At 52.3% G+C, this 25,375-nt stretch overlaps 1 protein-coding gene across 5 annotated transcripts in view; it reads right to left on the reverse strand.

Annotated features, from left to right (window-relative positions):
- The window catches only part of RABGAP1 (RAB GTPase activating protein 1), a 3,038,993-nt gene that overhangs the window by 2,204,984 nt on the left and 808,634 nt on the right, over nt 1-25,375 (reverse strand). For all 5 annotated transcript variants that reach the window (XM_069609645.1, XM_069609642.1, XM_069609641.1 and 2 more), the window contains one exon: nt 1,952-2,054. In XM_069609645.1, the coding sequence (XP_069465746.1) occupies nt 1,952-2,054 (103 nt within the window). The remainder of the gene's footprint in view (nt 1-1,951; nt 2,055-25,375) is intronic.

The following is a 25,375-nucleotide window of genomic DNA, read 5'->3' on the forward strand; positions in this document are numbered from 1 at the left end:
CACTTTGGAGGGCTTCTGTGGAGAAGCCCGCCAAAAGTGGAACAAAGGGCTCCACTTTGGGTCAGAGTTACAGAGGCGAACACCAACGCCATTTTAGAATCAAGTTTTGGCAAAAAGTCCCAACCGGAGTTATAAAAATAAATATATAAACCGGCGGTATGTTTAAGGCTACCGTAAATAAATAATTAAATGTGTTAGCCTAAAACAATGGGAAATCCCATAGGGAAATATTCGCGGTCGAATATAAAAAGTAGTTTCCACTGCCACCAGCCAAAACTCGATCAGGGGGGACGGAGACGTGCCCCCTCGACTAACAGACCCTGGGGCAATCGAATTGCCCCAGCCAGTACGTCCACAATATGATGGTTTGTACTGGTTCTGTTCAGGATTCAAGACTAGCAAAGTCTTTGGTGACTTTACATGCCCTGGGAGACAGTAGTCAGTCCCAGGGTATGGAGTCTATGTTGGGGAGTCCCTAGGACACCCCTGGGTCACGGCACAGAGGGTGCTGTGTGACCCACATCACAAAAATACATGAGGCCCTATGGAGTAAAAGACCCCATAGCCCATTCAACACAAGGTTTAACCAAGAAAACACACTTCAACATGTCCAAGAGTGAGGGTAAAAGAGTCTCACTCTTGGCAGGAGAAAAAAATTAAACCCCAGAAATCCAGCAAAGCTGCTGGGGGACTCACTAGGTAGGGAAATTCAGCCTAACCAGAGAATTCTCCCTAACAAATACATTTAGCTAAAATGCAGTGGGGCAACACCTAGGTTCAGAATAATACATTTGGCTAAAATGCAACACCTAGATTCAGAAGAAAACATTTAGCTAAAGTGTAGTGGGGCAACACCTAGATTTGGTGTAATACATTTAGCTAAGAAGCAACACCTAGAATCGGAATAAAACATTTAGCTAAAATGCAGTGGATTAACATGCAAAGACACTAATATTTCTATTTTTGAGGCATACTGATGCAGAAGGGACGGGATGAGGGAGATAGCCAGCTAGCAGTGTAAGTATGGCACGGACATTAATATGTAGGTTTGCAATGCGTCAATGGCGATAAAGTCAAATGAGGGTTCATTAAAAATCCATCCGTAATGCTGATGGTGGCGTCGCAAGTTTTACGAGTGAAGCCAATTTTTCTGTTCCTCACAGTTCGTGTTGATGGGCGGCGTGTGGATCACTGGGCGTTTGGGTGGCAGGTAGCAGCGGTTGCGTAGGGCGGGCGGCACTCGAACAGAGCTTTATTATATAGACTGGCAATGGATAGTATTACCTTGGGCTAGCAAGAGCGTTGGCCTCGGCGTCGGGCAGAGTGGCTGGCAGGTGGCAGGGCCAGGTATATGGACTGGTGTAGGACAGGAAACAGTCCTTGGTGTGTGATCCTTCGCGGGTGGAACTGGCGATCACCTACCGACGATGGATTGGGTGGCAAAAAAGCAATCGAGAGCGAGGGGCGCTTGGGCCAAGGCAAGTCAGGCAAAGGCACCGGGGAAGCCTTCAGCCATCTTGGAATCAGTTCCTCGTGTGCAGGTATACTGGCAGTGGGCAAATACCTACAAATTACGGCAAATATGGCAATTTGGCCCAAATGGGAAGGGCGGCGCATTCACTGCACTAAATTCTGCTGTTGCAGTGCGATCTCGGCTCACTCTTCGAGGGGGCTTCCGTTCGCGGCACGTAAGGTACAAAATTCCCCAAGGCCTACCTTGTAGCAGGGGGCTCTGGATACAGTGGGGGAAGGAGGCAACTGCTCCAGCAGTGTGGGACCCTCCTGCTCCTTCGGAGGAAGCGGCGTGGATTTGTTTTTGCGATAAACCATATTAAGTAGAAGATACACACATTTAAAATCTTGGTTGACTACCTGATAGGTATGTGGCTCAGATAGCAACGGATTCAAAGAAGAAACTATATAAACTCTAAATTTACACTTTCATGATTACCTTTAGGAGTTTCTTCGTTTACAACTTGGAAGTGTGGCGATTTTGGATTCCAGCTACCTGTGATGACGTAGGATTTTCCATCTGAACTTTTGCCCATGGACTCCTAAGAAGGAACAAAACACACAAGTTAAGGCCTTGGAAACAAAGGAGTAGAACATCTAAGTTACTGACCGTAGTAGCTACTGTGGTCCTGTTCCCGTGGATGAACATCCCAGGAAGAAAGAGGTCTATGGAGCAGGTGTAGAGAGTTCTTGTGTAGCCTCCAATGTGAGACCAGTGCCCATGTGTTGCCCTCTGACATGCCTGCTCTGGCCCTACCCCTCTGTCTTACCTAGTCACTCCATTTCCATACAATAAGAGTTTAAGGGACTGTGGGAGAGTATAGCTAGCAAACGTGGACAACCCTGCACTCACTAACCTTATACAACCTCTCAAAAGGAGCATTAATTAATGCAAGGTCACTAATCGTGCATGCCACTGACATAGCCGACATAATACTTTCTGTTATGCAGAATTATATGCAGTACCCTTTGGGAACACCACACACAATTAAGACTACAAGTGACAGTACAAATTCACCTTTGGTACAAGCCTGTACTACACAGTAAAGTGGTAGCGATGGCTGAGCAGCCAGACTTATCTTAAGAGCAAGGTAGCAGTATCAAATAGTTACACAAAGGGCAGCAATTAATATGATTAAAACGAACACTGACTCATGGTTTCCAAGTAGAAGAATATACATTTATTTACTCTTTAGTTATATAACATTTCACTATCAAAGCAGTTTAAAAATCACACTCTTAATACACCACACCACTCCCAATAAGTTCCAGACAAGTTAAGCTCATAAAATGAAGCGGGAGCAAAATGGCACTCCAGCAATTTAAAAGGGAGGGAAAGACAAAGTTAATAGAAATTTAACCACACCAACAGGTAAGTACTCAGGGCGATTGAGCAAGAGGAACTACAGTGATAGAATCAGGTAGAAAAGGCTTAGGGCCAAAGTCAATGGGTCAAAAGTCTTTTGCTCAAGATCACACGGTTCAGGGTAGTTTGCGGTAAAGTTCGTGCCACAGATTCCGGACGAGGTTGGTTGGCAGAAAAGTTAGTTCAAAGAGAAGAGAAGGACAAGCCCTCGGATTGGAGAAAGATTTCAAACACTTTCACCGCGGCTGAACGAAACGAACAACCGGATTTGCACAGTACCTTAAAACGGAGAGGGAGCTGTAGCCGAGGCGGACATTCCCGGTGGTTCTTGCAGGCTCACGGTTCCTGAAGCGACTCTCGGAATGACATGAAGTAGGAAGACTGGAGGGTCCTGCACTACCCAGGGAAGAAACCAGCAGCAGAGCAAAGCAACGAATAAAAGGTGCGCTCCTTAAAACCCGAGCAGGGTCCGACCTTCCTGGCTATCCGGCCCACTGTAGCTCTGTACAGCGAATTTGACCAGAGGAGGGGTCCAGGCTTGCAGTTTGGGCAAACTGGTTGGTCCCACCAGCTCAAGGGAAGAAGTTTCCTGGAGGAACTTCTGTCGTCGGATTGTGAAGATTTGGACCTGCAGCAGGGCTTCACCAGGCAGTTCAGTCGTTGTCGGGGTCCTCTTCCATCAGCTCCTCGTTGGTTCTTTCGTTCCAGTGGCGACTCTGCCTTTCCAGTCCCAGAGACCTGCTTTTTATGAGGTTTTCCCCCATTCACACAGCCTGGCTGTCAATCGCACAGCAAGGTGGCTGTCCTGGCAAGGACAGTCACCCAGCCAATCAAACAGGAGTGTGACTTTGGTTACCAAGGGAACCCATGGCAGGGCTCCCAAGACCCCTCCCTCACATCCTGCCTACCCAGACTTTCAGGCGCCTTAAGGAGGGCTTCTGTGCAGAAGCCTGCGAAAAGACGGCGAACAAAGGGACCAAACATGGTTTGGCGCGCAGAGTAAAACACGAGAAAGACTTTAACAAAAAATGGCGAATAAACCAAGCCAGAGCCGAAATAAAATATATTTGGTCAAGCGGGTTTATATTTGAGGCTCATAAAATAGCCTAAAACAATACCATGCTTATATAAGATAACCGCGGTATGAAAAATAGGGTAGTTACCACTGCCACCAGCCAAGTCTTGAAGAAAAGGGAGCAAAACAGTGCTCCAAGAGAAACAGACAAACAAGTATAAGAATTAACCCTTTCCAATACTCCATGTAAGATTGGCTGTACGGGTATGTGATTTAAAGAGACTAAATAAAGTTAATGGCAACTTTACATGTTTCTGGGAGACAGTAGTCAGTCCCAGAAAATGGAGTCAGTGGGAAGTCTAAAAGACAACCCTGTGTCAGTGCACTGAAGGTGCTGTGTAACACACAAAAATGATGCTCATGGAGTAGGTGAGGCTCCAGAGCCCAAGATCACACAAATGGTAAAAAAAAGGCTCACACTCTTACCAGGTGAAACAAAATAAACCCTAGAAATCCAGCAAAGCTGCTGAGGGACTCATTAGGTAAGGGAAAGCAGCCATTTATGAGAATTCTCCATAACACTTTCAAACAACCTGGATCTCCTAGCCATAACAAATCTTGACTGCATGCAGCAGCAGGCCCTTCACTCATATTAGCTATTCCCGACAAGTCCATTATCAGAGTTGACAGACCCACAACGAGAGGAGGAGGCATTGACATCATCTTCAGAAATACTCTCGACCTAAGTTTAGTCCCTTCTCCATCATTATCCTCATGCGAAATCCTCTCAGCGAAACTCCAAACATCGAAAAAAAGCACCACTACTATCCACTTAATCTACAGACCTCCTGGACCACTAAGTGCATTCGAAGAGGACGTAATGACCCTACTCTCTGACAATATCAATCACTTATTTTAGGTGACCTTAACTTAGGCTATAATGACCCGAATGACCTCTCGGCCACTACATTAGCCAACACACTGGTCGAACATGGATTCACTCCAACCTACCCGCGAGAAAGGAAGGACCCTTGACTGGATAGCAGACTTAAACTGCAACAGCTCCTTAATTGACATCACTCCACTAAGTTGGAGTGACCACTACCTCATCACATTTGAGCTCATCAGGGACACCATACATAATAGAATATGTCCCACTGTACCTCCTTGCCACACTAGAAATAAAACGCAATATCACAGCAGAGGCAATTATGTCCTTTCTTATCCCGACCCTTAACACATTCATGAACACAAAAGACCCGAACATCCTTGTAGACGCATACAACTCCACCATGCTTAAAGCCATAGACTTAGTAGCCCCACTCAAACTGTGCAAAGGGAAACCTAAAGCCCACGTGAACTCTTGGTTCACACCTGAGTTAAAGGCGCTCTGACCTCCATCTCCACCAAATACAAAAATGAGATCATCTGAATCAAACGCGACACCTACAATAACAGGAGAAGTCAAGCAGGCTCTAGCACCAAAGAACTATTCACCATACTGCATGAAATGGAGACACCCAACCAACCTACGGACACCTGCTTGAAAGACAAAATTTGATGTACAAATATCCAAAATGCCCTTTCAAATAAAATAGTCAATCTACAAACCAAAACAGCAGACAAAACGTACACTACTCACCAGCCAAGCCACTGCCTCGGGACCCACTGAGGCACAAAATCTCCAATCCCCATCCTCCTCCTCACAACCACCTGGCTTTAAATTCTCCAATGTCTCAGTACCTGATATACAAAAAATGTAGCATCATTAAAACCATCCAACTGCCAAGGTGATAGCTGTCCAGCACAGATTATCAAGGATGCAGCCAGAGACTTGGCTCCATTCATCACCAAACTCATAAATGCATCTTTCGCCAGTGGCACAGTACCCAGTAATTTGAAGGAATCTTGGGTACTCCCACTACTCAAAAAACAAACTCTAGACCCTACCATCCCTACGAACTATAGACCAATTACCACAGTCCCTTTCCTTCTAAAGATACTGAACAGGGTTGCATACCTGCAAATTCAGGATCACCTCGAGGCTAACAAACTCCTGGGATCTCGGCAATTGGGCTTCAGACCTAAACATGAGACAGAAGGAACAAGTTACTTACCTGTAACTGTTGTTCTCCAGCATGGGTCTGGCATGGATTCACATGCTCATGAATATTCCCCGTCGTCAGGCTGGGAATCCTCGGTAAAGAAAAAACCAGTATCAGTTTCGTTTCTGATCTGTCTTTCGTAGTAATAACCAATCACTGGTCTCTGCGTCATACTGACCACAGCCAATGACTGCCCTCTACCTAAGCACCGCCTCTGGCAGCCATCTGCAGATTTGGAAGCACGTGAAGTGGCAGTATGACCAAGTGAAGAGCCGCAGAGGGGTAGGCGGGAGGGTTCGCATGTGAATCCATGCCAGACCCATGCTGGAGAACAACAGTTACAGGTAAGTAACTTGTTCCTTCTCCAGCATGGGGTCTGGCATGGATTCACATGCTCATGAATAAAGAATACATAGCAGTACACACATGCACAACCAGGGGAGGTGGCAAAGGCTCAACATTAAGCATCACATCAACTCAACATTAAGCATCTTACCTCCTCACCAGGCTCACCTCAGGCGAACAGGTTGCGCAGCACTGCTTGGCCGACCCTGGACTCCTCCCTGGAATCCCGGTCGACGCAGTAGAATTTCGTGAAGGTGTGCGTCGACCTCCACGTAGCAGCCCTGCATATGTCCAGCAGGGGCACACCAGATAGGAACGCCGTGGTAGCTGCGATCGCTCTGGTGGAATGGGCTCTCGGACGGCCAGGCAGCGGTTGGTTTGCCAACCGGTGACAGCACATGATACAGCCGGAGAGCCATCTGGAGATGGAAGCCTTCGAGAGAGCCTTCCCCTGATTGACAGGTCCAAAGTTCACAAAGAGTTGTGACGTCTTCCGAAAACCCTTCGTGCGGTCCACGTAGAACTTCAGCGCTCTAGCTACATCCAGCGAGTGCAAAGTCCTCTCAGCCGGCGATGAAGGCGACGGGAAGAACACAGGTAACACCAAGGGTTCGTTGAGATGGAAGTCCGACGGTACCTTGGGCATGAAGGAGGGGTGCGTCCTGAGCACTACCCTCGTGTCGTGGAAAGTCAAGTACGGGGCCTTGCAGGAAAGGGCCTGGATCTCTCCCACTCGTCGTGCGGAGGTGATGGCCACAAGAAAAGCTGTTTTCCACGATAGAAACTTCAACGGGGCCGAGTGCAGAGGCTCGAACGGAGGTCCCATGAGCTTGGTCAGCACCACGTTGAGCTCCCACGCCGGGGCCGGAGCCTTCACCGGCGGGAACGATCTGAACAGTCCCTTCATGAACTCTTTCACCAGACGATGAGACCACAAGGACGTCCGCCCCGTGGTTCTGGTGTATCGGGAGATCGCAGCAAGATGAATCTTGATGGACGCGTGTGCCAGACCAGCTTTGGCCAGCGTCAGCAGGTACGGCAGTACTTGGGGAGCCGTAATCCGTAGAGGGTTAATCTTCTGTGCGTGGCACCAGACAGAGAACCTCTTCCATTTGTGTCCGTAGCATTTAAGAGTCGAGGACGCCCTGGCCTTTGCAAGAACCTCTCTGCAATCGGCCGGTATGTCGTATCCTCCAAACTCTAGCGCTGCAGGAGCCAGGCCTGCAAGTTCAGCGACTTCGGGTCGTGGTGGAGGATGGCGCCTCCTTCCCTGGAGAGTAGATCCGCGTCCGCCGGCAGCTTGATCGGCGGGGACGCTGACAAGTCCAGAAGGTCCGGGAACCATATCTGCCTCGGCCACGCAGGTGCGACGAGGATCATCCTGCACCGTGACCTCTTGAGCTGGTTGACGAGCCGGATTAGCAGAGGCAAGGGAGGGAACGCGTAGAGGAACAGGCCCTCCCAGGGGAACGAGAAAGCATCGCCCATGCTCCTCGTCTGGGGAAACCTGCTGGCGAACCTCCGGCACTTGGTGTTCGTCGCCGTCGCGAACAGGTCGATCTGGGGTGTGCCCCACCGTCGGAAGAGGCGATCCACCAGATCCTGCCGTAGTTCCCACTCGTGGCACGAGCGCAGCTCCCTGCTGAGTGAGTCGGCGATGGTGTTTTTTATCCCTGCCAGATGAAACGGCACCAGAAAAATCCCTTGGGCGACGGCCCAATGCCACAGGTCCTGCGCCTCCTTGGACAGCGCTGGGGACCTGGTTCCGCCCTGTTTCCTGACGTAAAACATGGTGGTGGTGTTGTCGGTGAAGATCCTCACCACCTTGCCCTTGAGGGACGGAAGGAAGGACCTGAGGGCCCAAAACACTGCACGGAGCTCCAGGACGTTGATATGCAGGGACTTCTCCGTCGGGAGCCAGAGTCCCCTTGCGTGCAGATTTTCGGTGTGCGCTCCCCACCCTTCCAGGGAGGCATCCGTGGTCACAGTCTCCTGGTGGGCTGGGGTCTGGAAGTCCATGCCCGCCGTCAGATGCGCGCGGGTGCCCCACCACCGTATCGCTCGTCGGAAACTCTCGTCGAGCTTGATCCTTTCCTCGAAGCTGCCCGTCGTCTGGATCCAGCGCGCATCCAGGAATTCTTGCAACGGGCGCATCCGGAGCCTGCACATGGGAATGAGGTAGATGCAGGAAGACATCATCCCGAGGAGGGACTTGATGGACCTCACTTTGGCCGCGTCGGCCACCAACATCCGTTGCACCTTGCCCAAGATGGTCCTGGTCCTCTCCTCCGACGGGGAGGCCAGAAGGGACACTGTGTCGAGCCTCGCTCCCAGAAACAGTGCGACTTGCGCGGGCACCAGGTGGGATTTGGCGTAGTTCACGGAGAATCCCAGGTCCGTGAGGAGTTGGACGGTCCTTGCCGTGTGGACCACGGCGAGCTCCCTCGTCTTGGCGCGGATGAGCCAGTCGTCCAGGTAGGGGTAGACGTGAATCCCCTCGCGGCGCAGCTGCGCCGCCACCGGTGCGAGGCACTTGGTGAATACCCTGGGTGCCGACCGTAGTCCGAAGGGAAGGGCTTTGAACTGGTAATGACGCCCTTGGACCACGAATCTGAGGAATTTTCGGTGCCCCTTTAGGATGGGAATGTGGAAGTAGGCATCCTCCAAATCCAACGACGATAGGAAGTCTCCTTCCTCCAGCTGACCCAGGACGTGCTGGAGGGTGACCATCCGGAACTTCTGCGCCTTGATGAACTTGTTCAGACGTCGCAGGTCTAGGATGGGGCGCCATCCTCCCGTCTTCTTCTTCACGAGGAAGTATCGCGAGTAGACTCCGGAGCCCCGAAGCCTCTTTGGGACGAGTTCGATGGCGCCCTTTCTGAGCATCGCCTTTACCTCCAGAAGAAGTTGAGGGACGTGAAGTTCTTTCCTGGCCACGGGGGGGGACGCGCGGGCACCTTCTTTGAAACTCTAGCGCGTGGCCCCGGGCCAGGGCGTCCAGCACCCAACGGTCGGTGGAGATGGACTCCCACACGCTGACGAAGCCCGCCAGCCGGCCTCCCACCGGGGTGCTTCGGTGGGGGCCCGACCCCACGGCCGGTTCAATCCTGCTTGGACGCGGCCTTGCCGCCTTGACCTCCTTGGCGACGACGGCGGGGTCCGCTAGACTTGCCTCGTCCTCTGTAGGCCTCTTGCGACGACGAGCGGGCCGCTTGACGGTAGGAAGCGAAACCGCCGCCGGAACCTTTGGAGGCGCCCTTGCCTCCGCCGCTCCGAAAGGGCGTTCGTCGTTGCTGCAGGACTCCAAGGGCCCGGGCCGTCTCAGTATCCGCCTTGATGGCCTGAAGGGAATCGTCCACTGTCTTCCCAAACAGGTTGTTCCCGTCGAAGGGCATGTCCAGGACTCTGGTCTGGACGTCCTGCCGAAAGTCCGTAGCTTTGAGCCATCCACGACGTCGAAGGCAAACGCCGTTGCCCAGCTGGCGGAACCCAGTGTCGGTGATGTCCGTCGCCACGGTGATGGCGTGGTCCGACGCCACCTCACCTTCCTGCAGGATCTCAAGGGCCTCCGCCCTCTTGTCGTCCGGCAGAAAATCCAGCAGGGGAGCTATCTTGTACCAGAGCTCCCTGTCGTAGCGGGCCACGATAGCCAAGGCGTTGGCCGCTTTAATCGTCGTCGCTGCCGACGAGATGACTCTACGTCCCATAGCATCCAATTTCTTTCCCTCGCCGTCCGGCGGGAAAGTCGATGTGGAGGCCGCACCCCCCCCCCGCTTTCTTCCTGGCTGCCGCGGAGACGACGGAGTCCGGGGTAGGCTGCGCCCGGAGGCATAGGGGGGCCGTGTCCGGGACCCGGTACTTTTTCTCGTACCGGTCTCTTCTAGCTGGCGTCGTGGAAGGGTTCTTGAGGAGGGAAAGGCCCTCATCCCAAATGTCATCCAACAGAGGCACTGCGAGGACCGTCTTCCTCTTGGCCTCGCGCCGCTGATAAAGGAAGCCTTCCTTTTTCTTCTCCTCAGGGCAGAGTTGGAAAAGCTCGGAAGCCCTGGAGATCATGGAGTGGAAAGATCCGATCTCGTCGGGCGGAGAAGCCCTGGTGGGAGGCGACGACGGAAAATCCTCGTCGTATGCCTCGTCGTCCGTACCCGTCGCTGCCGTGTCAGTCCCCGTATCATCCCCTCGGGTGGACGGGGAGGAGGGCTGGACAGGGCGCGACGGTTGAAAAGGAGGTGGTGGATGGATCCTTCTTTTCTTGGTAGGGGGAACACCAGAAGGTCCCGGTTCTGGATCCCCCGACGGGAGAGGTTCCTCCGTCGGTAACGGTAGCCTCGTCCTTATCTCGGAGCATAAGGACTGTATGGCCAACAAAATGGCCGCCGAGTTGTCTTGCGGCGCTGGCAGAGGGGAATCCGACGGGCGAGCAGGGGCCCCGTCGGTATCCTCGACGATGTCGTCGTCGTCACCTGCGTCGGGGTCCATTCCGACGGGCTGGCCTTCTTCCACGCCTAGGCCGTGGCTTAAGACCTCGATCAGCTCCTCTTCTGAGGTTGAGGCCGAATCTACGACGACGCCCTGCCCCCCCTTCTTCCCCACGGAGGGTTTCACGGGGGTCCTATCGATGGGCACAAAGGAAGACTCCCTCCGAGGAGGCAGGGAGATTCTGGGCCCTGAGGTCGCCACCACTGGTGCAGCCACCACAGGCTGAGCCAGGGCCGCCGCGACCGTTTCGATAGAGGGCTTGGTCGGATGGATCAAGGCCTTCACCACCTTAGGTGCGCTCACCGCCTTATCCTTGAGGGAGGGGGCACTGCCACGCTCCTCCTCTGCCTTAGAGCTCGACCGGGGCCTCTCCAGGAGCTTCGCCGGGTGCTCGGCCTTCCTCTTACCCGACCCAGAGCGTTGGCTCGTGGTTGATGGTGCCGGGGAGGGTGCGCCCTGCCTGGCGCCCGTAGAGCCCGACCGTTCGGCGCTCCCGGTGCCAGCGGACTCGCGGTGCTTGGCCTTATGTTGGGCCCCTGTCGCCGGGGCGCCCTCAAAGGTCTTAAAAGACCGCTCGGATTTCTTCTTCTTCTCGCCAGATGGGCTCTTACCCTCCAGCCAGTTGGCGAGACGTTGATGGCGGTCCTTCATGGTCCGTTCCGACATGTTGCCGCAAAACGCACAGTCCTTCTCCACGTGCGTCTTGTCCTCATGAAGGCAGTAAAGGCAGAAAGAGTGTTCGTCCTCCTTGAAGACGTTCTGCAGCTGGCATCCAGGGCAGACCCTGAACAGCTTTCCGGGCGTCGAGCTTCCCTTCTCCTGGGCCATCTCCGAGACCGGGCCTGAGAAGCTTCTGGAGTCCTCCGAAGTGTAGCTGGACGAAATCTTCACCCTTGAGGGGCACAGATGAATCCGACACGGGTCCCCGTTGATCGGATGTAGGATCGGTGGAGCTTGAGGCTCTTTTGACCGAAAGAATCGAAGTTTTTTGTGAAAAAGCGCGAAAAATAGCACTAACGCTCGAGAGCAATAGCACGAGGATCCCAACACATGAACGTGCGGTAAAAATCTGAAGATGGCTGCCAGAGGCGGTGCTTAGGTAGAGGGCAGTCATTGGCTGTGGTCAGTATGACGCAGAGACCAGTGATTGGTTATTACTACGAAAGACAGATCAGAAACGCAACTGATACTGGTTTTTTCTTTACCGAGGATTCCCAGCCTGACGACGGGGAATATTCATGAGCATGTGAATCCATGCCAGACCCCATGCTGGAGAAATTGTTCTTTTTTTTTTTAAACTTCTTTTTATTAGGTTTTTCCAACAAGAAAACAGCACAGGTACACATTCTTGATCACAAATAGGAGACTCCAGTGGGAACATAGCACATGACATTCCAGTTAGTAGTGAGTCCCTGAACAGGAGGGAAAAGGCTGGTTCAATACACCGTGAGGCAGTTCGAAGTGCGTCCAGGCTCTCCCAGGTTCCTGGTACTGTTCCTATTCCTCCCACTTCCCCATATTTTCAGGAACTTCTGGGGACACCCCCTTGCCGTGTAAATTCGCCTTTCCAGGGAGGCGCACCTGTCCATTTCATTGGTCCACGGGTCAATGCTTATCCTGTCCGCAGAGCGCCAGGTGCTTGCCGTTAGTGTTTTGCCCAGCCCTAGCGCCACGCTCAGGAATGTTTTTTCGTATTTATTAAGGTCTGTTTCTCCACCTATTCCCAATAGAATAAGTTTGGGGTCCTTTGGGATTGGAGCGACCAACACTCTGGAGAGGCGCGATAGGCACGTTGTCCAAAAGTCTTGCAGTACCACAATATTCCCAGATCATGTGGTAGAAGGTGCCCTCTGCCCTTTTGCAGCGGAGGCAGGTCGTATCGTCATCTCCTCCCCATCTAGATATTTGTGTTCTGGAGTAATAAGATCTATGTAGGATTCGAAGTTGTATCAGTCTGATTTTTGCGCCTATGCCAATCTCTCGTGGGGACATTAGCGCCTCCGCCCATTCTTCTGCTTCTTATGCCCCCAATCTTGCTCTCATTTTCCTCTGAGGTGTGCGAGTTCCCCTGAGCCAAAGGAATTGATCACCTCGTAGAGGGTGGAAGTCACCTTGGAGGGAATCCGGTTTGGGAGGGTATTTGTCTCCAGGGGGGAGCATGCAGGTATGTTGGTGAGGCTCTGAAAATGGGCACTGATAGCGTGTGTGAGTTGGAGATACCTGAAACGGTCAATAGGCATTATTCCGTGTGTTGTGTTCAGCGCAACTAAGTCTCTCAGTCGACCCTCGTGAACAATGTCTGCCAGTGTGGATATCCCTCTGCTCTCCTAGGTGTCAAAGTGGCCCATTCGCAGGATTTCGGGAAGGTGTGCGTTGTGCCATAAGGGTTGGATCAGGGTTGGTTTGCCCTCCCAGCCAATGTGACTATGTATTTCCTTCCAAATTCGACGGATATGCAAGGACCCCTTGGGGACCCCCTTCAGATTTTTATCGTCATCAGAGTATTTGTAGGGAAGGCGGGAGGCCGGTGTCTTTTAGCCATTCATTTGCCACCCCTGCTTGTGCAGCCCAATAATATATATTGATATCGGGTAGTCCTATACCTTCCTCCCAAACCGATCGGCGGAGTGTTTTGCGGGCAATGTGGGCCCGTTTCCCTCCCCAGAGCAACGTGCGTATGGACTTGTCGATATCTGTGAATGTGGCTGCCAGAATTGGGAGTGGGGCATTCTGGAGGACGTATAGAAATCTCAGGAGTGCCAACATCTTAAATAGTGCCGCCCTGCCCAGTAGTGAGAGTGGGAGAGTTTGGCAGTGAGAGACGTCATTCTCGAACCGTTCCACTATTGGGCGTACATTCAATTCGAGAAAGTCGCCTGGTGCTACAGTTATCTGTATACCCAGGTAGGTAAAGCCTAGGATTGAGACGGAATATGTGCATGGTTCTGGGATCGCTTAGTCTCCCCCTTGGACAGGGAAGTATATTGTTTTTTGTGTGTTAACGCGAAGGCCCATGAAGTGTTAGTAATCAGGACCCTGGAGGAATAACATCGGCTAGGAGGTTACTGGCTTGCTCAGGTAAATCAGGAGATCATCCGCGTATAGTGAGAAGCGCTCCTCGTCCCGCGTTGGCCAGGCGAACCCAGTCCATTGTGTATCTGTACGTAGTCTGATTGGCAAAGGCTCGATGGAGAGAAGGGATAGCAGGGGCGAGAAGGGGCAGCCCTGTCTGGTCCCCCGGCCCAGCAGGAATGTCCTGGATGATTTCCCATTGACCCGCACTGATGCTACGGGGAGGATGTAAAGAAGTTTGACCCATGACAAAGTAGCGCCCAAATCTCATACGCTCCATTATATCCCAAAGGGCGTCCCACCTCACCGAATCGAAGGCCTTTTCAAAATCCACCGCAATAAGGGCCAGCGGGTCTGGGATCTCAGCTGCTCAGTCTAGGGCCACCCAGATCCTGCAGAGGTTCATTCGTGTAGACTTGTCCGGCATGAAACTGCACTGGTCCGGGTGGACCAGAGACCCGATCACCCCGAGCAACCTGTTTGCCAGGACTCTAGCTAGTATTTTAGCTTCCCCGTTAATTAATGATATGGGCCTATAACAGGCACAGCACTATGGGGGTTTCCCTGCTTTGGGGATGACTACTATATTTGTTCTCCTGAGGTCCAGGGGGGGAGATAGCCCTGTTCTCTGCTGCGAAGGAACATGTTATGCGTTGTTCTGCTTAATTGTTTCCAAGTCTCCACCGGGAAGCCATTGGGGCCAGGGGTCTTCCCCGTCTAGCTGTGATAGAGCTTCCCCAATTTCTTCTTCTGTAATGTCAATGTCTAGTTCTGTTTGTGGTCTGGAGAGTTGGGGGATCGCAATCAGATCAAGGAAGTGTGGGGCGCTTGGTGTGGGATCCTCTATTGGTGGGGAGTATAGTTGTTCGTAATAATTGCCAAAGGCCTCCACAATATCGGAGTCGCCGGTTAGCATTTCCCCCTCCTGGGTTTGGATGGCCATACTTGCCCTTTAATCTGTTCCTGTCTTTCTAGCCAGGCCAGGGTCTTGCCAGCCTTGTCTCCCCGTTCATATATCTGGCTTTGAACTTGCCACTGGGCGGTAGGGGCGTTGTCTAGGGCCCTGTCTTTCAGGATTGCCTGGGCTGTCATTAGGGAGTCTTGTGCCTCACGGTTTCCTACTGCCAGCAGTTGTTCTTCCCGCCGGGTTAATTGGGTCTCTGCTTCAGTGATTGCCTCATTGTGCCGTTTTCTGTGGGCAGTTACCAAGGAGATTGCCTCTCCTCGCAGGACAGTTTTGTATGCTTCCCAGCTCACGGTTGGGCAGGCAAACGCTTCTTCATTTAGGTCTAAGTATTCGGATGTTTTATTAGCGAGCCCTTCCTTTATTTCCGGTATCCCCAGGCATTAGGCACTTAGACGCCAGGTGGGATCCTGCTTATGGTGTAGCCCTTTAAGTTTGATCAGTAGGGGGGAGTGATCCGAGATCCCTCTTGCCAGGAATTCTGCGGATGTTAGTCGGTGAGCCATGTTACTTAGGCTGAAGATATAATCAAGCCTAGAGAGGGATCGATGCGTATTAGAATATAACGAGTAGCCCTTCTCTGATGTGGGCATTGTCCTCCACGTATAAGATAGTCCCATTGCATCCGCGAAGGTGTGGTGGGGTATCTACAACCCTGTTGCCCCTGTATGTTCTATCTTGCGCTATTTCCATGACCTCATTAAAGTCCCCCCCCAATTGCCCACAAGTCCGCTCGTTCCTCTAGCATTATGGCTTGGAGCTCGGTGAGGAGCTCTGCCGTCAGCGTGGGGGGTGCGTACACTCCCCCCCCCCCCTGAGTACCATCACGAACCTGCCCAGAAGGTCCGTTTTCACTTTTTGGGTCTTAAATGGGACCCGCTTATGCAGGAGGATCATAACTCCCCTGGAACCTCTGGAGAAACCGCCTAGGTATGTGAGTGGGTAGTTAGATTTCCTGAAGAAGCCGCTGGTGGTACCTATTAGGTGAGTTTCAGTGATAAATGCGACATCCGGGGAGTGCCGGTTGAGGCATTGGAGTACCAGTTCTGTTTATACCCGTCCCCAAACCGTTCACATTCCAGGTCAGTAGGGAGATCTGCCTCCTTTGTGCTACGTCTGCGTGTTTTCCATTGGTTCTGAAAGATGTGACGTTCCTTCCATGTCCCTGACACGTGCAGTGTTTTGTTCTGTTCCAGGCTCTGGTGCCCCTTCATGATCCCTCTCGTTGTGCTTCCGTTTTGGTGTACTTCATGTGCAAACTGTTAGGGAGAATTCTCTGTAAAGGCTAATTTCCCAAACCTAGTGAGTCCCACAGCAGCTTTGCTGGATTTTTGGGGTTTATTTTTTTTCTCCTGCTAAGAGTGAGACTCTTTTTTTCCCACTCTTAGACATGATTTGAGGGGTTCCTTTGACTTTGTATGTGTTCTATGGGCTATGGGGTCCTTTACCCCATAGGGCTTCATGTGTTTTTGGTATATGGGTTACACAGCACCCTCCGTGCAGTAACCCAGGGGTGTCGTAGCGACCCCCAAACATAGACTCCATACCCTGGGACTGACTACTGTCTCCCAGGGCATGTAAAGTCACCATTGGCTTTACTAGTCTCAAATTGTGAACAGAACCAGTACAAACCATCATATTGTGGAAGTACTGGAAGGGGTTAATTTGATTGCCCCGGGGTCTGTTGTTCGAGGGGGCACTGTCCAGTCCCCCCCGACCGAGTTTTGGCTGGGGGCAGTGGATACTACTTTTTATATTCGACTGCGAATATATTCCTATGGGATTTTCCCATTGTTCGAGGCTACCACTTTTTAATATAGCCTCGAACATACCGCCGGTTTATTAAATTAATATAAATTCACTGGTTGGTATTTTTTGCCGAAACTTGGTTCCAAAATGGCGTTTGTGTTCGCTTCTGTGACTCCAACCCAAGTCGAGCCCTTTGTTCCACTTTTTGGCGGGCTTCTAGACAGAAGCCTCCAAAAAAGGTGCCACTCTGTCTGGGTACCACAAGGGGTGTGGGAGGGGGTTTAGGCACCCTGGACTGAGTTGCCTCGGCAACTCAAGTCGCACTCTTGTGTGATTGGCCCAAGTGGTGAGCCGCCCGGCTCACCACTTAGCATGTTTGAGTGACAGCTAGGCTGAATGAATGTGGGTTTTCTGCATAAAAGCAGGGCTTTGGGGACTGGAACTTCAGACGTCGCCACAGGACCTAAAGAATCCAAGGAGGGAGAAGCCGAGCTGACCTGCAACGACGACACCACCATCTCACCACTTTTCCCGATGACAGAGGAGATCTCCAGTCCGGAGAGTCTTCTTCCTTTGACTGGTGGGGATAACCAGTTTGCCCGTCTTTTCGCCTTCCAGGACCATCTTGTGGCCGCCTTCCCCGTGCCAAGCATCCCGGCAACTGGAATACCACGGTTTACCACTACCGCGAAGAAAAGGGTGGTACCCTGTAACCGGGAAACTCCGCGGCTGGTTTCTTCCCTGGCAGTGCAACAATCTCCAGCTTTCCTCCACGTCGAGACCAGCTCTTCCTCTGGACGAAACACCGACTTGCACCCACTGCCAGGAACAACTGCCCCCGCTGGAGCATTCTTCCCATTTTCAGGTACTGTGTCCCGCCTGGCTTCCCTTGCGATAGATCGTTCGGGGTGACAGTAAATCCTCGACTTTCTAATCTGAGTTAGCTTGGGGCCTGTTAACTAACTTTTCCTGACTTGAGCTCAATCTTTTATGAACTATCTACAAAGACTCTTTGGGCATAACCCCACTGTGTGATGCTGGACACATTTCGCTTGCTCTCTAAGAGTGGGCCTGGCATTTGAACTTCCTTGCTCTCCAGTAGACTTTGCCTAACCTGCCTCACTGTGGTTCTTTGAAAGGTATTGAAATTGTATGCTTCCATAACTTTGCCTTTTCCCTCCCCTTTTCTATAACTTATTAGAGTGCCATCTTATGTTAAGCGCTCACCTCTGTCTGAAAATAAGTGGTGTTTCTCACTAAGACTTGTCTAATAAGTAATTAGGGTTATATATATATATATATATATATAATAGTGACTGTGTGTTGAATTTACCTTTCTCTTTGTGTGCTAGTGTAATTTACAAGTGTGTCTTTAAATAAATAATTATATACTTTTACACCAAAGCTCTGGTCAGTGTTTGCTTGTGCTACTGTATCTCTGTACCTATTGTGTATACTCTATATACTGCCTAACTCATCTTGAGAGAAGTCTGACTGCTCAGGCACAGCTACCAGGTAAATCTGGGTGGTACAGACTGCTACCAATTGGGCTTACTGCCAACCACCTGTAGTCCTAAATCTTTTGCAGTGGTCCCTAAGGGAACTGCACAGGTTTCTGCCTAACACAAACCTTGAAACTTTTAACCGTGAACTTAAGGCCGGCTCAGTTTGAGTAGAACTGAAGATGCATGGGACCCCAAGAGTGGCATACCTATTCCCTTTATTTCTGCAACGGGGATGGTTCCAGTTTGTTATATTACTGGTCTGGGTGCCTTTTTTGTCTTTGAGCCATGTCCCTTAATAACTAGAACTCCAGAACCCCCCCCGCCCCCAACCTGCACTTCCTCCCCTACTAGAAGCACCTGTCGCCCAAACCAAACAAACCATAAAGCTAAATTGTGTGGGTGGTCAGAAAGACCAACTGCACCAAATCGTGCAACTTGTATCTACTCTGAATTCAGGTATAGGGGGAGAGGGAGGCGCTCCTTTCGGCTCCTCTCTGCCTGGGCCGCCCGGCCTTGAAGTTTCTTCTTGATTCCTACGAGTCTCAATTCTGTATAGCTGGGTTCTCATGTGGGCCCCTTTTTGGCCATTGTCCCGGTCATCTCGTCCGTCTCCCTTGGAGGTGTAGACTGCTCGGGGGGTTGGTGGCTGCCTTCATCGTTCCTGCGTGGTGCGTCTCCTCTCGGGCTGGCTGGGTGTGGGTCCAAGAGAACCTGTGTTTCGAGCCAATCCCAGGTCTCCCCGGGGTTGTGGAACACCTGCACCACCCCTTTGTGGTACACTTTGAAGCTTGCCGGGAAGAATAGTGCATATTTAATGTTTTGGCACGCCAGCTTCTTTTTGACAGAGTCGTACGACTGCCGTGACTTCTGGACTTCCCTTGTGTAGTCAGGGAAGAAGCCAGTCCGGTTGCCATTATAGGTGATTGGTCCCGTTGCTCTCGCCATCTGGAGGAGTGTGTCCCGGTCTCTATAATTCATGAGCTTGGCGATCAATGTGCACTGGGGGGGGGGGGTGGGTGGGGGTGACCCGGGAACTGGTATGCCCGTCGGGACTCTGTGCTCTCTTTCAATGGAAAAGAATTTTGAGAGTTTTTTTAGGGGCCATCTGGTCTGCTAACCAGTCTTCCATAGAGGGTCCCTCTTCTTTCTCGGGCAGGCCAAGAATGTGAAGGTTGTTGCGGCGGGATCTTCCCTCACTGTCCTTGGCTCTGTATTCCAGGAGGGTGATTTTTCGTTCCATTTGTTCCAGTCGGTCCCCTAGGTTTTTAACAGTGTCCTCAGTATCGGATATGCTCTGCTCTGTCTCCCTACCCTAAAGGTTAGGCTCCTCAGGTCCTGTCTCAGGAATGACACCTCAGAGGCCGTCAATTTTTGCCTCCACCAAGGTCCGGGAGTCGCTGATAGCTGCCATGATGTTTGTAAGCGACAGTGCCAGGCCCGTGCCCCTACTCCTGTCATCGTCCTCCCCGTCGTTGATCGATCCGGGGAGCCTTGCTGGGGTACTTGTATATTTATCCATCTTGTTCTGCGTCACCCCTCTACAGGGTAGTCCTTCCCCATATTTGGTTCCTTCGTGGTTTCTCTCTTCGGATTGTCCCCTGGATCGTGGGCCGTTGCGTCCCAGGTCTTCTTTGCGATATGGTCTCTGCTCATCTTCCGTGTCTGAAGGGTTTCTTGTGCAGGGTGTGCGCCTTTTCAGTGGGTTTGATTTGCTGGTGCACCCCCCTCCGGATTATTTGCAGGGATGTGGGTCTTTATGTCCTAGATCCCTGGTTGGGGCAGGGGGGGTCTGTGCAGCTGGTGCGTCTCCCTCTGAGCTGTTCGATGGGATCCGGGCCGCTATGTCTTGCACCGCTGCCAGGCTTCTGTGTCTGGAGGGTTACCCGCTCGGGGCGTGCGCCGGTCTGCCAGACTATTCTGCTAGTGTCCGTACGCATTTGAGGTGATGGCTGCCGGTCTTCTTCTGTAAGGCCGGGGTCCCTCCCTGCAAGGGGTGGTGCGCCAGACAAGCTTTGTCAGCCCGAGTCCCCAATGGTTCCAGTGCGGATTTCTTTTTGTCCCCAGGTCAGCGTGGCTGATGCCCCGAGTTCTATGCCTGTCTGGGGTGCCGGTCCAGTGTTTCGCTGGGGTGGGGTGGGGTGGCCACTGTCTTCGTGGGCTGCAGCAGTGTCCAACCGCCGGGGTCGTAGGACTGGCTCACCCCCCTCTCCGTTGCCCGCAGGTGTACCTTGCCCCCAGACTTACCTCCACCAGTGTCAGTGTTGTAAGTGGGGCACCTCTCAACCCGGGTGCCCACCCGCTTGCTCACAGCGCACACGATGGTGCAGAGAGGGGGAGCCCCACCTATCAGCTGCGTGCCGGGGTTCAGGTTGTCCAGCTGCTATCCATTGATTATGGGTTCTGGTCAGTTTTGCACCTGCCACAGTGTTATTAGTCGCTGGATGGCCCCTGTTGGACCTCCAATCGCCGGTGGGGGATGGGTGGCATGGCCCAGAGGCTCAATGTTCCCTGCTGCGTCTTGTGGGAGGGGGTGGGGGAAGGGTTGCACCGGCAGGTATGGGAGGCCCCCGGTCCTATCTCCACTGATGCTGGATGTGCCCATGGGGCACCCCTCGACCCGAGCGCCCAGCCGCTCGCATGCAGCGCACACAGCGGGCGCCGGGGAGGGTGAGCCCCTTGCAGTGGCAGCGGTATATCGGTGACTCACCAGTCAGAGGAGGGGGGAACGAGGGGTGCACAGCGTGCCCAGCCCCGGCGGGTATGGGAGGCCCCGGGTCCTGTCTCTGCTGCTGCTGGATGTGCCCATGGGGCACCCCTCAACCCGAGCGCCCAGCCGCTCGCACACAGCGGGCGCCCGGGAGGGAGTGCCCCTTGCAGCGGCGGTGTGTCGGGGTTCACTGAGTCGGGGGATGGGTAGCCCCTTGTGTGTGCAGCCGATGCTGGCTCAGTAGATCACCGACACAGTGGCCATTTTCTCACGGCGGGCCTCACAGTCTGCCGTGGTGGATCTTGAGGAGGGCTAAGGGGGCTTTAGACAGCTCCGATTTTTGTCGGACTTTGGAGAGGGCGGTCGCGGACACCGTCCCCTTCAAGATTATGGTATTTTCAACGATGTGTGCTCCAAGAATACGACAAGATTTCTCAGGATACAGGCGGCCCCGGCGGAGCGACGGAGAGTTAGACCGGCATCCGACACCCCCTGGTGGCTCCTCGGAAACTGTTCTTGTTGAACTAAAAAGCCAAATTGATGACATTAAAGATAAAGGTAAACTTGCTATCCTGCTGCTCTTGGATTTATCAGCAGCGTTTTACCTGGTTGATCACAAGGTTCTCTGCGATTACTTGACGTCAGCCACCCACTTTTCCAATTCCGCCATCACATGGATACAATGCTTTCTCAATAACAGGACCATGCGAGTCTTCTCTCTCACTGCAGCTGCTGACCCCATACCCATAACATGCACCGTACCCCAAGGATCGTGCGTCTCACCTACTTTGTACAATATCTTTACAAAGCCACTATTTAATGTGCTGAATCATCTTGGGTGTCACCTGCACTAATTATGCAGATGACACCCAGATACTCCTTCCCCTTACTGGTGACTATGACATGATGTACGCCGTGTGAATTAAATCTACACCATCATTCAGGCATGGATGGCAATCCATGGCCTATGCCTGAATGATGATAAAACCGAACTCATGCTAGTCAGCTCCACATCCAACCTAAACAAACTAAACCTGAGCTATAACATATTCAACATAGATGGGAACAACATCACCATTGCCAAGGCACTAAAAACACTTGGCTTTTACTTCAATTCTACTTCCAATCTCAACAAACAAGTAAACACAACCTCATCATCCACTGCCTACACAGGTAAAATGATAAGAGCATGCAGACCAATGCTATCTCCAGAAAGCTGCGTCACATTAGCCAGAGCTATTTGCTCTAAACTGGACTACTGTAATGGGCTCTACCTAGGTGCCAACCAATCAGTAATCAAAAAACTTCAAAAGCTGCAGAATAATGCACTTAGAGCGGCCCTCAATATACCTAGAAATGCTCACATCTCAGCAATAAGAAAACACAAATGGCTCTCCATAAATGAAAAGATTGAACTCAAAACAATAGGTCTTACCTTTAAAACACTGAACACAGCCCCTCTGTACCTTACTGAAAAATGTATCTGCAGATTATCTACTAGTATCACCAGATTCATGGATACCTTATGTTTGACGGGCCAAAGATGTAACCTAAAAAGAACCAGCGGCTCTAGCTTCCCAGTACTTGTCTCACAGTTATGGAACTTCGTCCCTTCCAACATCAGAGCCTTACAAGTCTTTGACATCTTCAGAAGAAGTGTTATAGCCTGGATCCTTAGCAAAAACGAATCAATGAACACCATCACCCCACTGATATTTAGCCTTTAACGTAAATATTCACTTGTTCTCCTACTGCTCCACGGTAATTATCTGTTTTCCGACCCCAGCACACGGTAACTTATCGTGAATGCCTCCAAGATGTATGCACTATGTACGATTGTAAGATGTATGCATCTATCTATGCCTACTACCTGACCTATATATGTAACTCACTATAATTGATCACAACCACACCTGTACCACTGTTACTTATGTACCGTCTACTATTCTGGTACCATGTACTTATTATGCACTCTATGCCAATCTGTTGCCTTGTACATGTACTTATTATGCACTTCTTGCCAATCTGTTACCACGTATATGTAACCACCTATGTAATTATTCCTCGAAGCGCCCAGATACCCCTGGGTCAGGTGCGCTATAAAAATTTAATAAACAAACAAACAAGGATAAAAGGGAACAAAGTATAGTAGTCCCAACTGCAAGTAATTTTAAATACTCACTAGGCCAGTTCCCTAACCTCCATACCCTTGGGAGATTCTAAAGGATTAATTACCCAAAGGTAGGCTGGACCCAACATAACCAAATGCACTTCTAAAGAGCGACTTGGCTAAACCGGGCTACAGCTGAAGTACATGCAGCAATGCTTGCAGAATAAAAGATGAAAACATTTTCACTTGAAAAATAGTTTTCGGGGGGGCGCTGTTGCGCCAAAGTAAGATGGCCGCTTAAGTGGAAGGCTCCGGACGGGGAGAGCGAATAATCGACACTTCCATACCTTCACCGCTGCCTTATCCGCGTGACATTGCTGGTGCCTTTTCGTGAGCCCCTCCGACACATTCCTGCGGTATTCCGAGGTTGGACGCGCCATGGGCGCTGAGCTGTGCTTCCGATTGTGTTTGGGCTGCTGCTGCCTCCTCCCCCCACCTCGCGGCTCCGGGGACCGCGGCTCTCGCCACCACCTGAGAGCGTGGCGCTGCGGCCCGCTGTGGGGGAGGGGCGCCGGGCCCCCTGAGGCGCGCCGAACTGCGGTGGCCGGCGAGGCTGCCCCCTCTTGCTCTTCTCGTCACCCTGCTGTGGGCAATCTTGGGACCCTGGCCCCTTCGGGAGTGGCCGCCACCTTCACGGCATCAACTGGATCCTGGGACCCCGGAGCTCCTGCGCCGCCTGCCTGATTACCGCGGCTGGCCCTTTTGCCCGCACATCGGCTGCCTTCCCCCCCCGGCCGCCCCCAACTCAAGATCACTACACCCTGACAACTACAAGGTAGGAGGCCGGGGTGACCGGCGCCGGTGATCCTTGCGGCCAGCCTAATTACTCCTTGTGTGCCATGTTGGCCCCCCTCCCACCACTCCCGCTCTGATTACGGACCCTCTGCCTGCCCTAGGCGGCGAGGGTTGGCCCTGGACCCCTGGTGCTAGGAGCTGCTGCGGAGCCCGCGGCCCTCTGAAGCACCTGCCTGGATTGCGCCTGGTCCGTGCGGCGCCATTGTTGCTCTCCTGCTGGCGCCTTGCCCCCCTGCACATATAATGGGGACCCCCGAATATACGTTCAGCAGTTCCTTGTCCGTGCCCTGGGCGGCCCGCCGACAAACACCCCACTGTCCCCCCTCATTGCTGCGCCATAAACATTGACTCTCCTTGCCATTACGGCTGTGCAGATGGGCATACGGGCTAAAATACAATACTTCATCGGACTCTGAACTTATTAATACAAACTACTGGAGTGGATCTTGTGGTGTCCCTGCTGCCTCACGGTGCAGTGCTTAATCAATTGTTCTAACCACGCAATCCTCTAGCCTTGATCATACGACTTAGGCGGTGTTTCTATATGGAACCGTTCTCCTAGCCCACCTCACTTTCCTAAATATACACCTGGGAGATCACGGCGTCACCCCAGCGGTCTACTGCATCCGCCATACCACGGCATTATTTAAGGAACCTACACCGGCTCTATACCCAATATCCCTTCCCGGTGTCCTCACCTCACCCCCCGGCCGGGGCGCTCACTCGAGAGGAGGCCAGCGCTCGGCCACTCTGTATACAGATAGGGCCCAGCGTCCTGGTATCACCCTGCCACCATGACTAAGGGAGCCGGGGCGAGCAGGAAGCAAAGCTTGTTAAATATGTTCACCAAGATGCCCTCCAAGCCACTCACGGACCCCCAGGAGGAATCATCTTCTGCCATAGCATCCTCAGCCCCCGATGACTCACAGAAGATGCTTGAGTACATGCGGGAGGGCTTCACTGCCTTGCACACTAAATTGGACGACATGAATGGTACGATCTCATCCATAAAAGCTCACATTGAGAAAACCGACGGCAGGGTGGCTGAGGTCGAGACGAGGGTCGGCGCCGTGGAAGACGATCTGGTCTCCCTACGCACCGCTGTGTCTACACTAACCAACCGGGTCTCCAGTGTCGAAAAGAAGAACGATGACCTCGAATCCCGCTCCAGGCGTAATAACCTCCGCATAGTCGGCATACCAGAGGACAACATCAGGGAACCTATGGAGGACTACATTGAACGCACTCTCCTAATGCTCCTCGACAACCCCAAGCTTTGTTCACAATTTGCCCTGGAAAGAGCTCATCGCTCCCTGGCTCAAAAACCTAGGCCTGGTGCCCCACCCCGCCCCATCATAGCCAGAATCCTGAATTTCCGCGACCGAGATGCCTTGCTTCGTGCGGCTAGAGCCAAGGGAGAGTTGCATCTTGGAGCAGCGAGGATACACCTCTACCCTGATTACTCGGTAGCTGTGCAACAAGAGCGCAAAACTTTCCTAGCGGTAAAAAGGAGACTCCGTGACCTGGGAGTTAAATACTCCATGCTCTTCCCTGCTAAACTGAGGATTGAACATGCCAATCAGACATTCTT

The sequence above is a fragment of the Ambystoma mexicanum genome, chromosome 8 (assembly GCF_040938575.1).
Source record: "Ambystoma mexicanum isolate Mex_15411 chromosome 8, UKY_AmexF1_1, whole genome shotgun sequence".
Taxonomy (NCBI): domain Eukaryota; kingdom Metazoa; phylum Chordata; class Amphibia; order Caudata; family Ambystomatidae; genus Ambystoma; species Ambystoma mexicanum.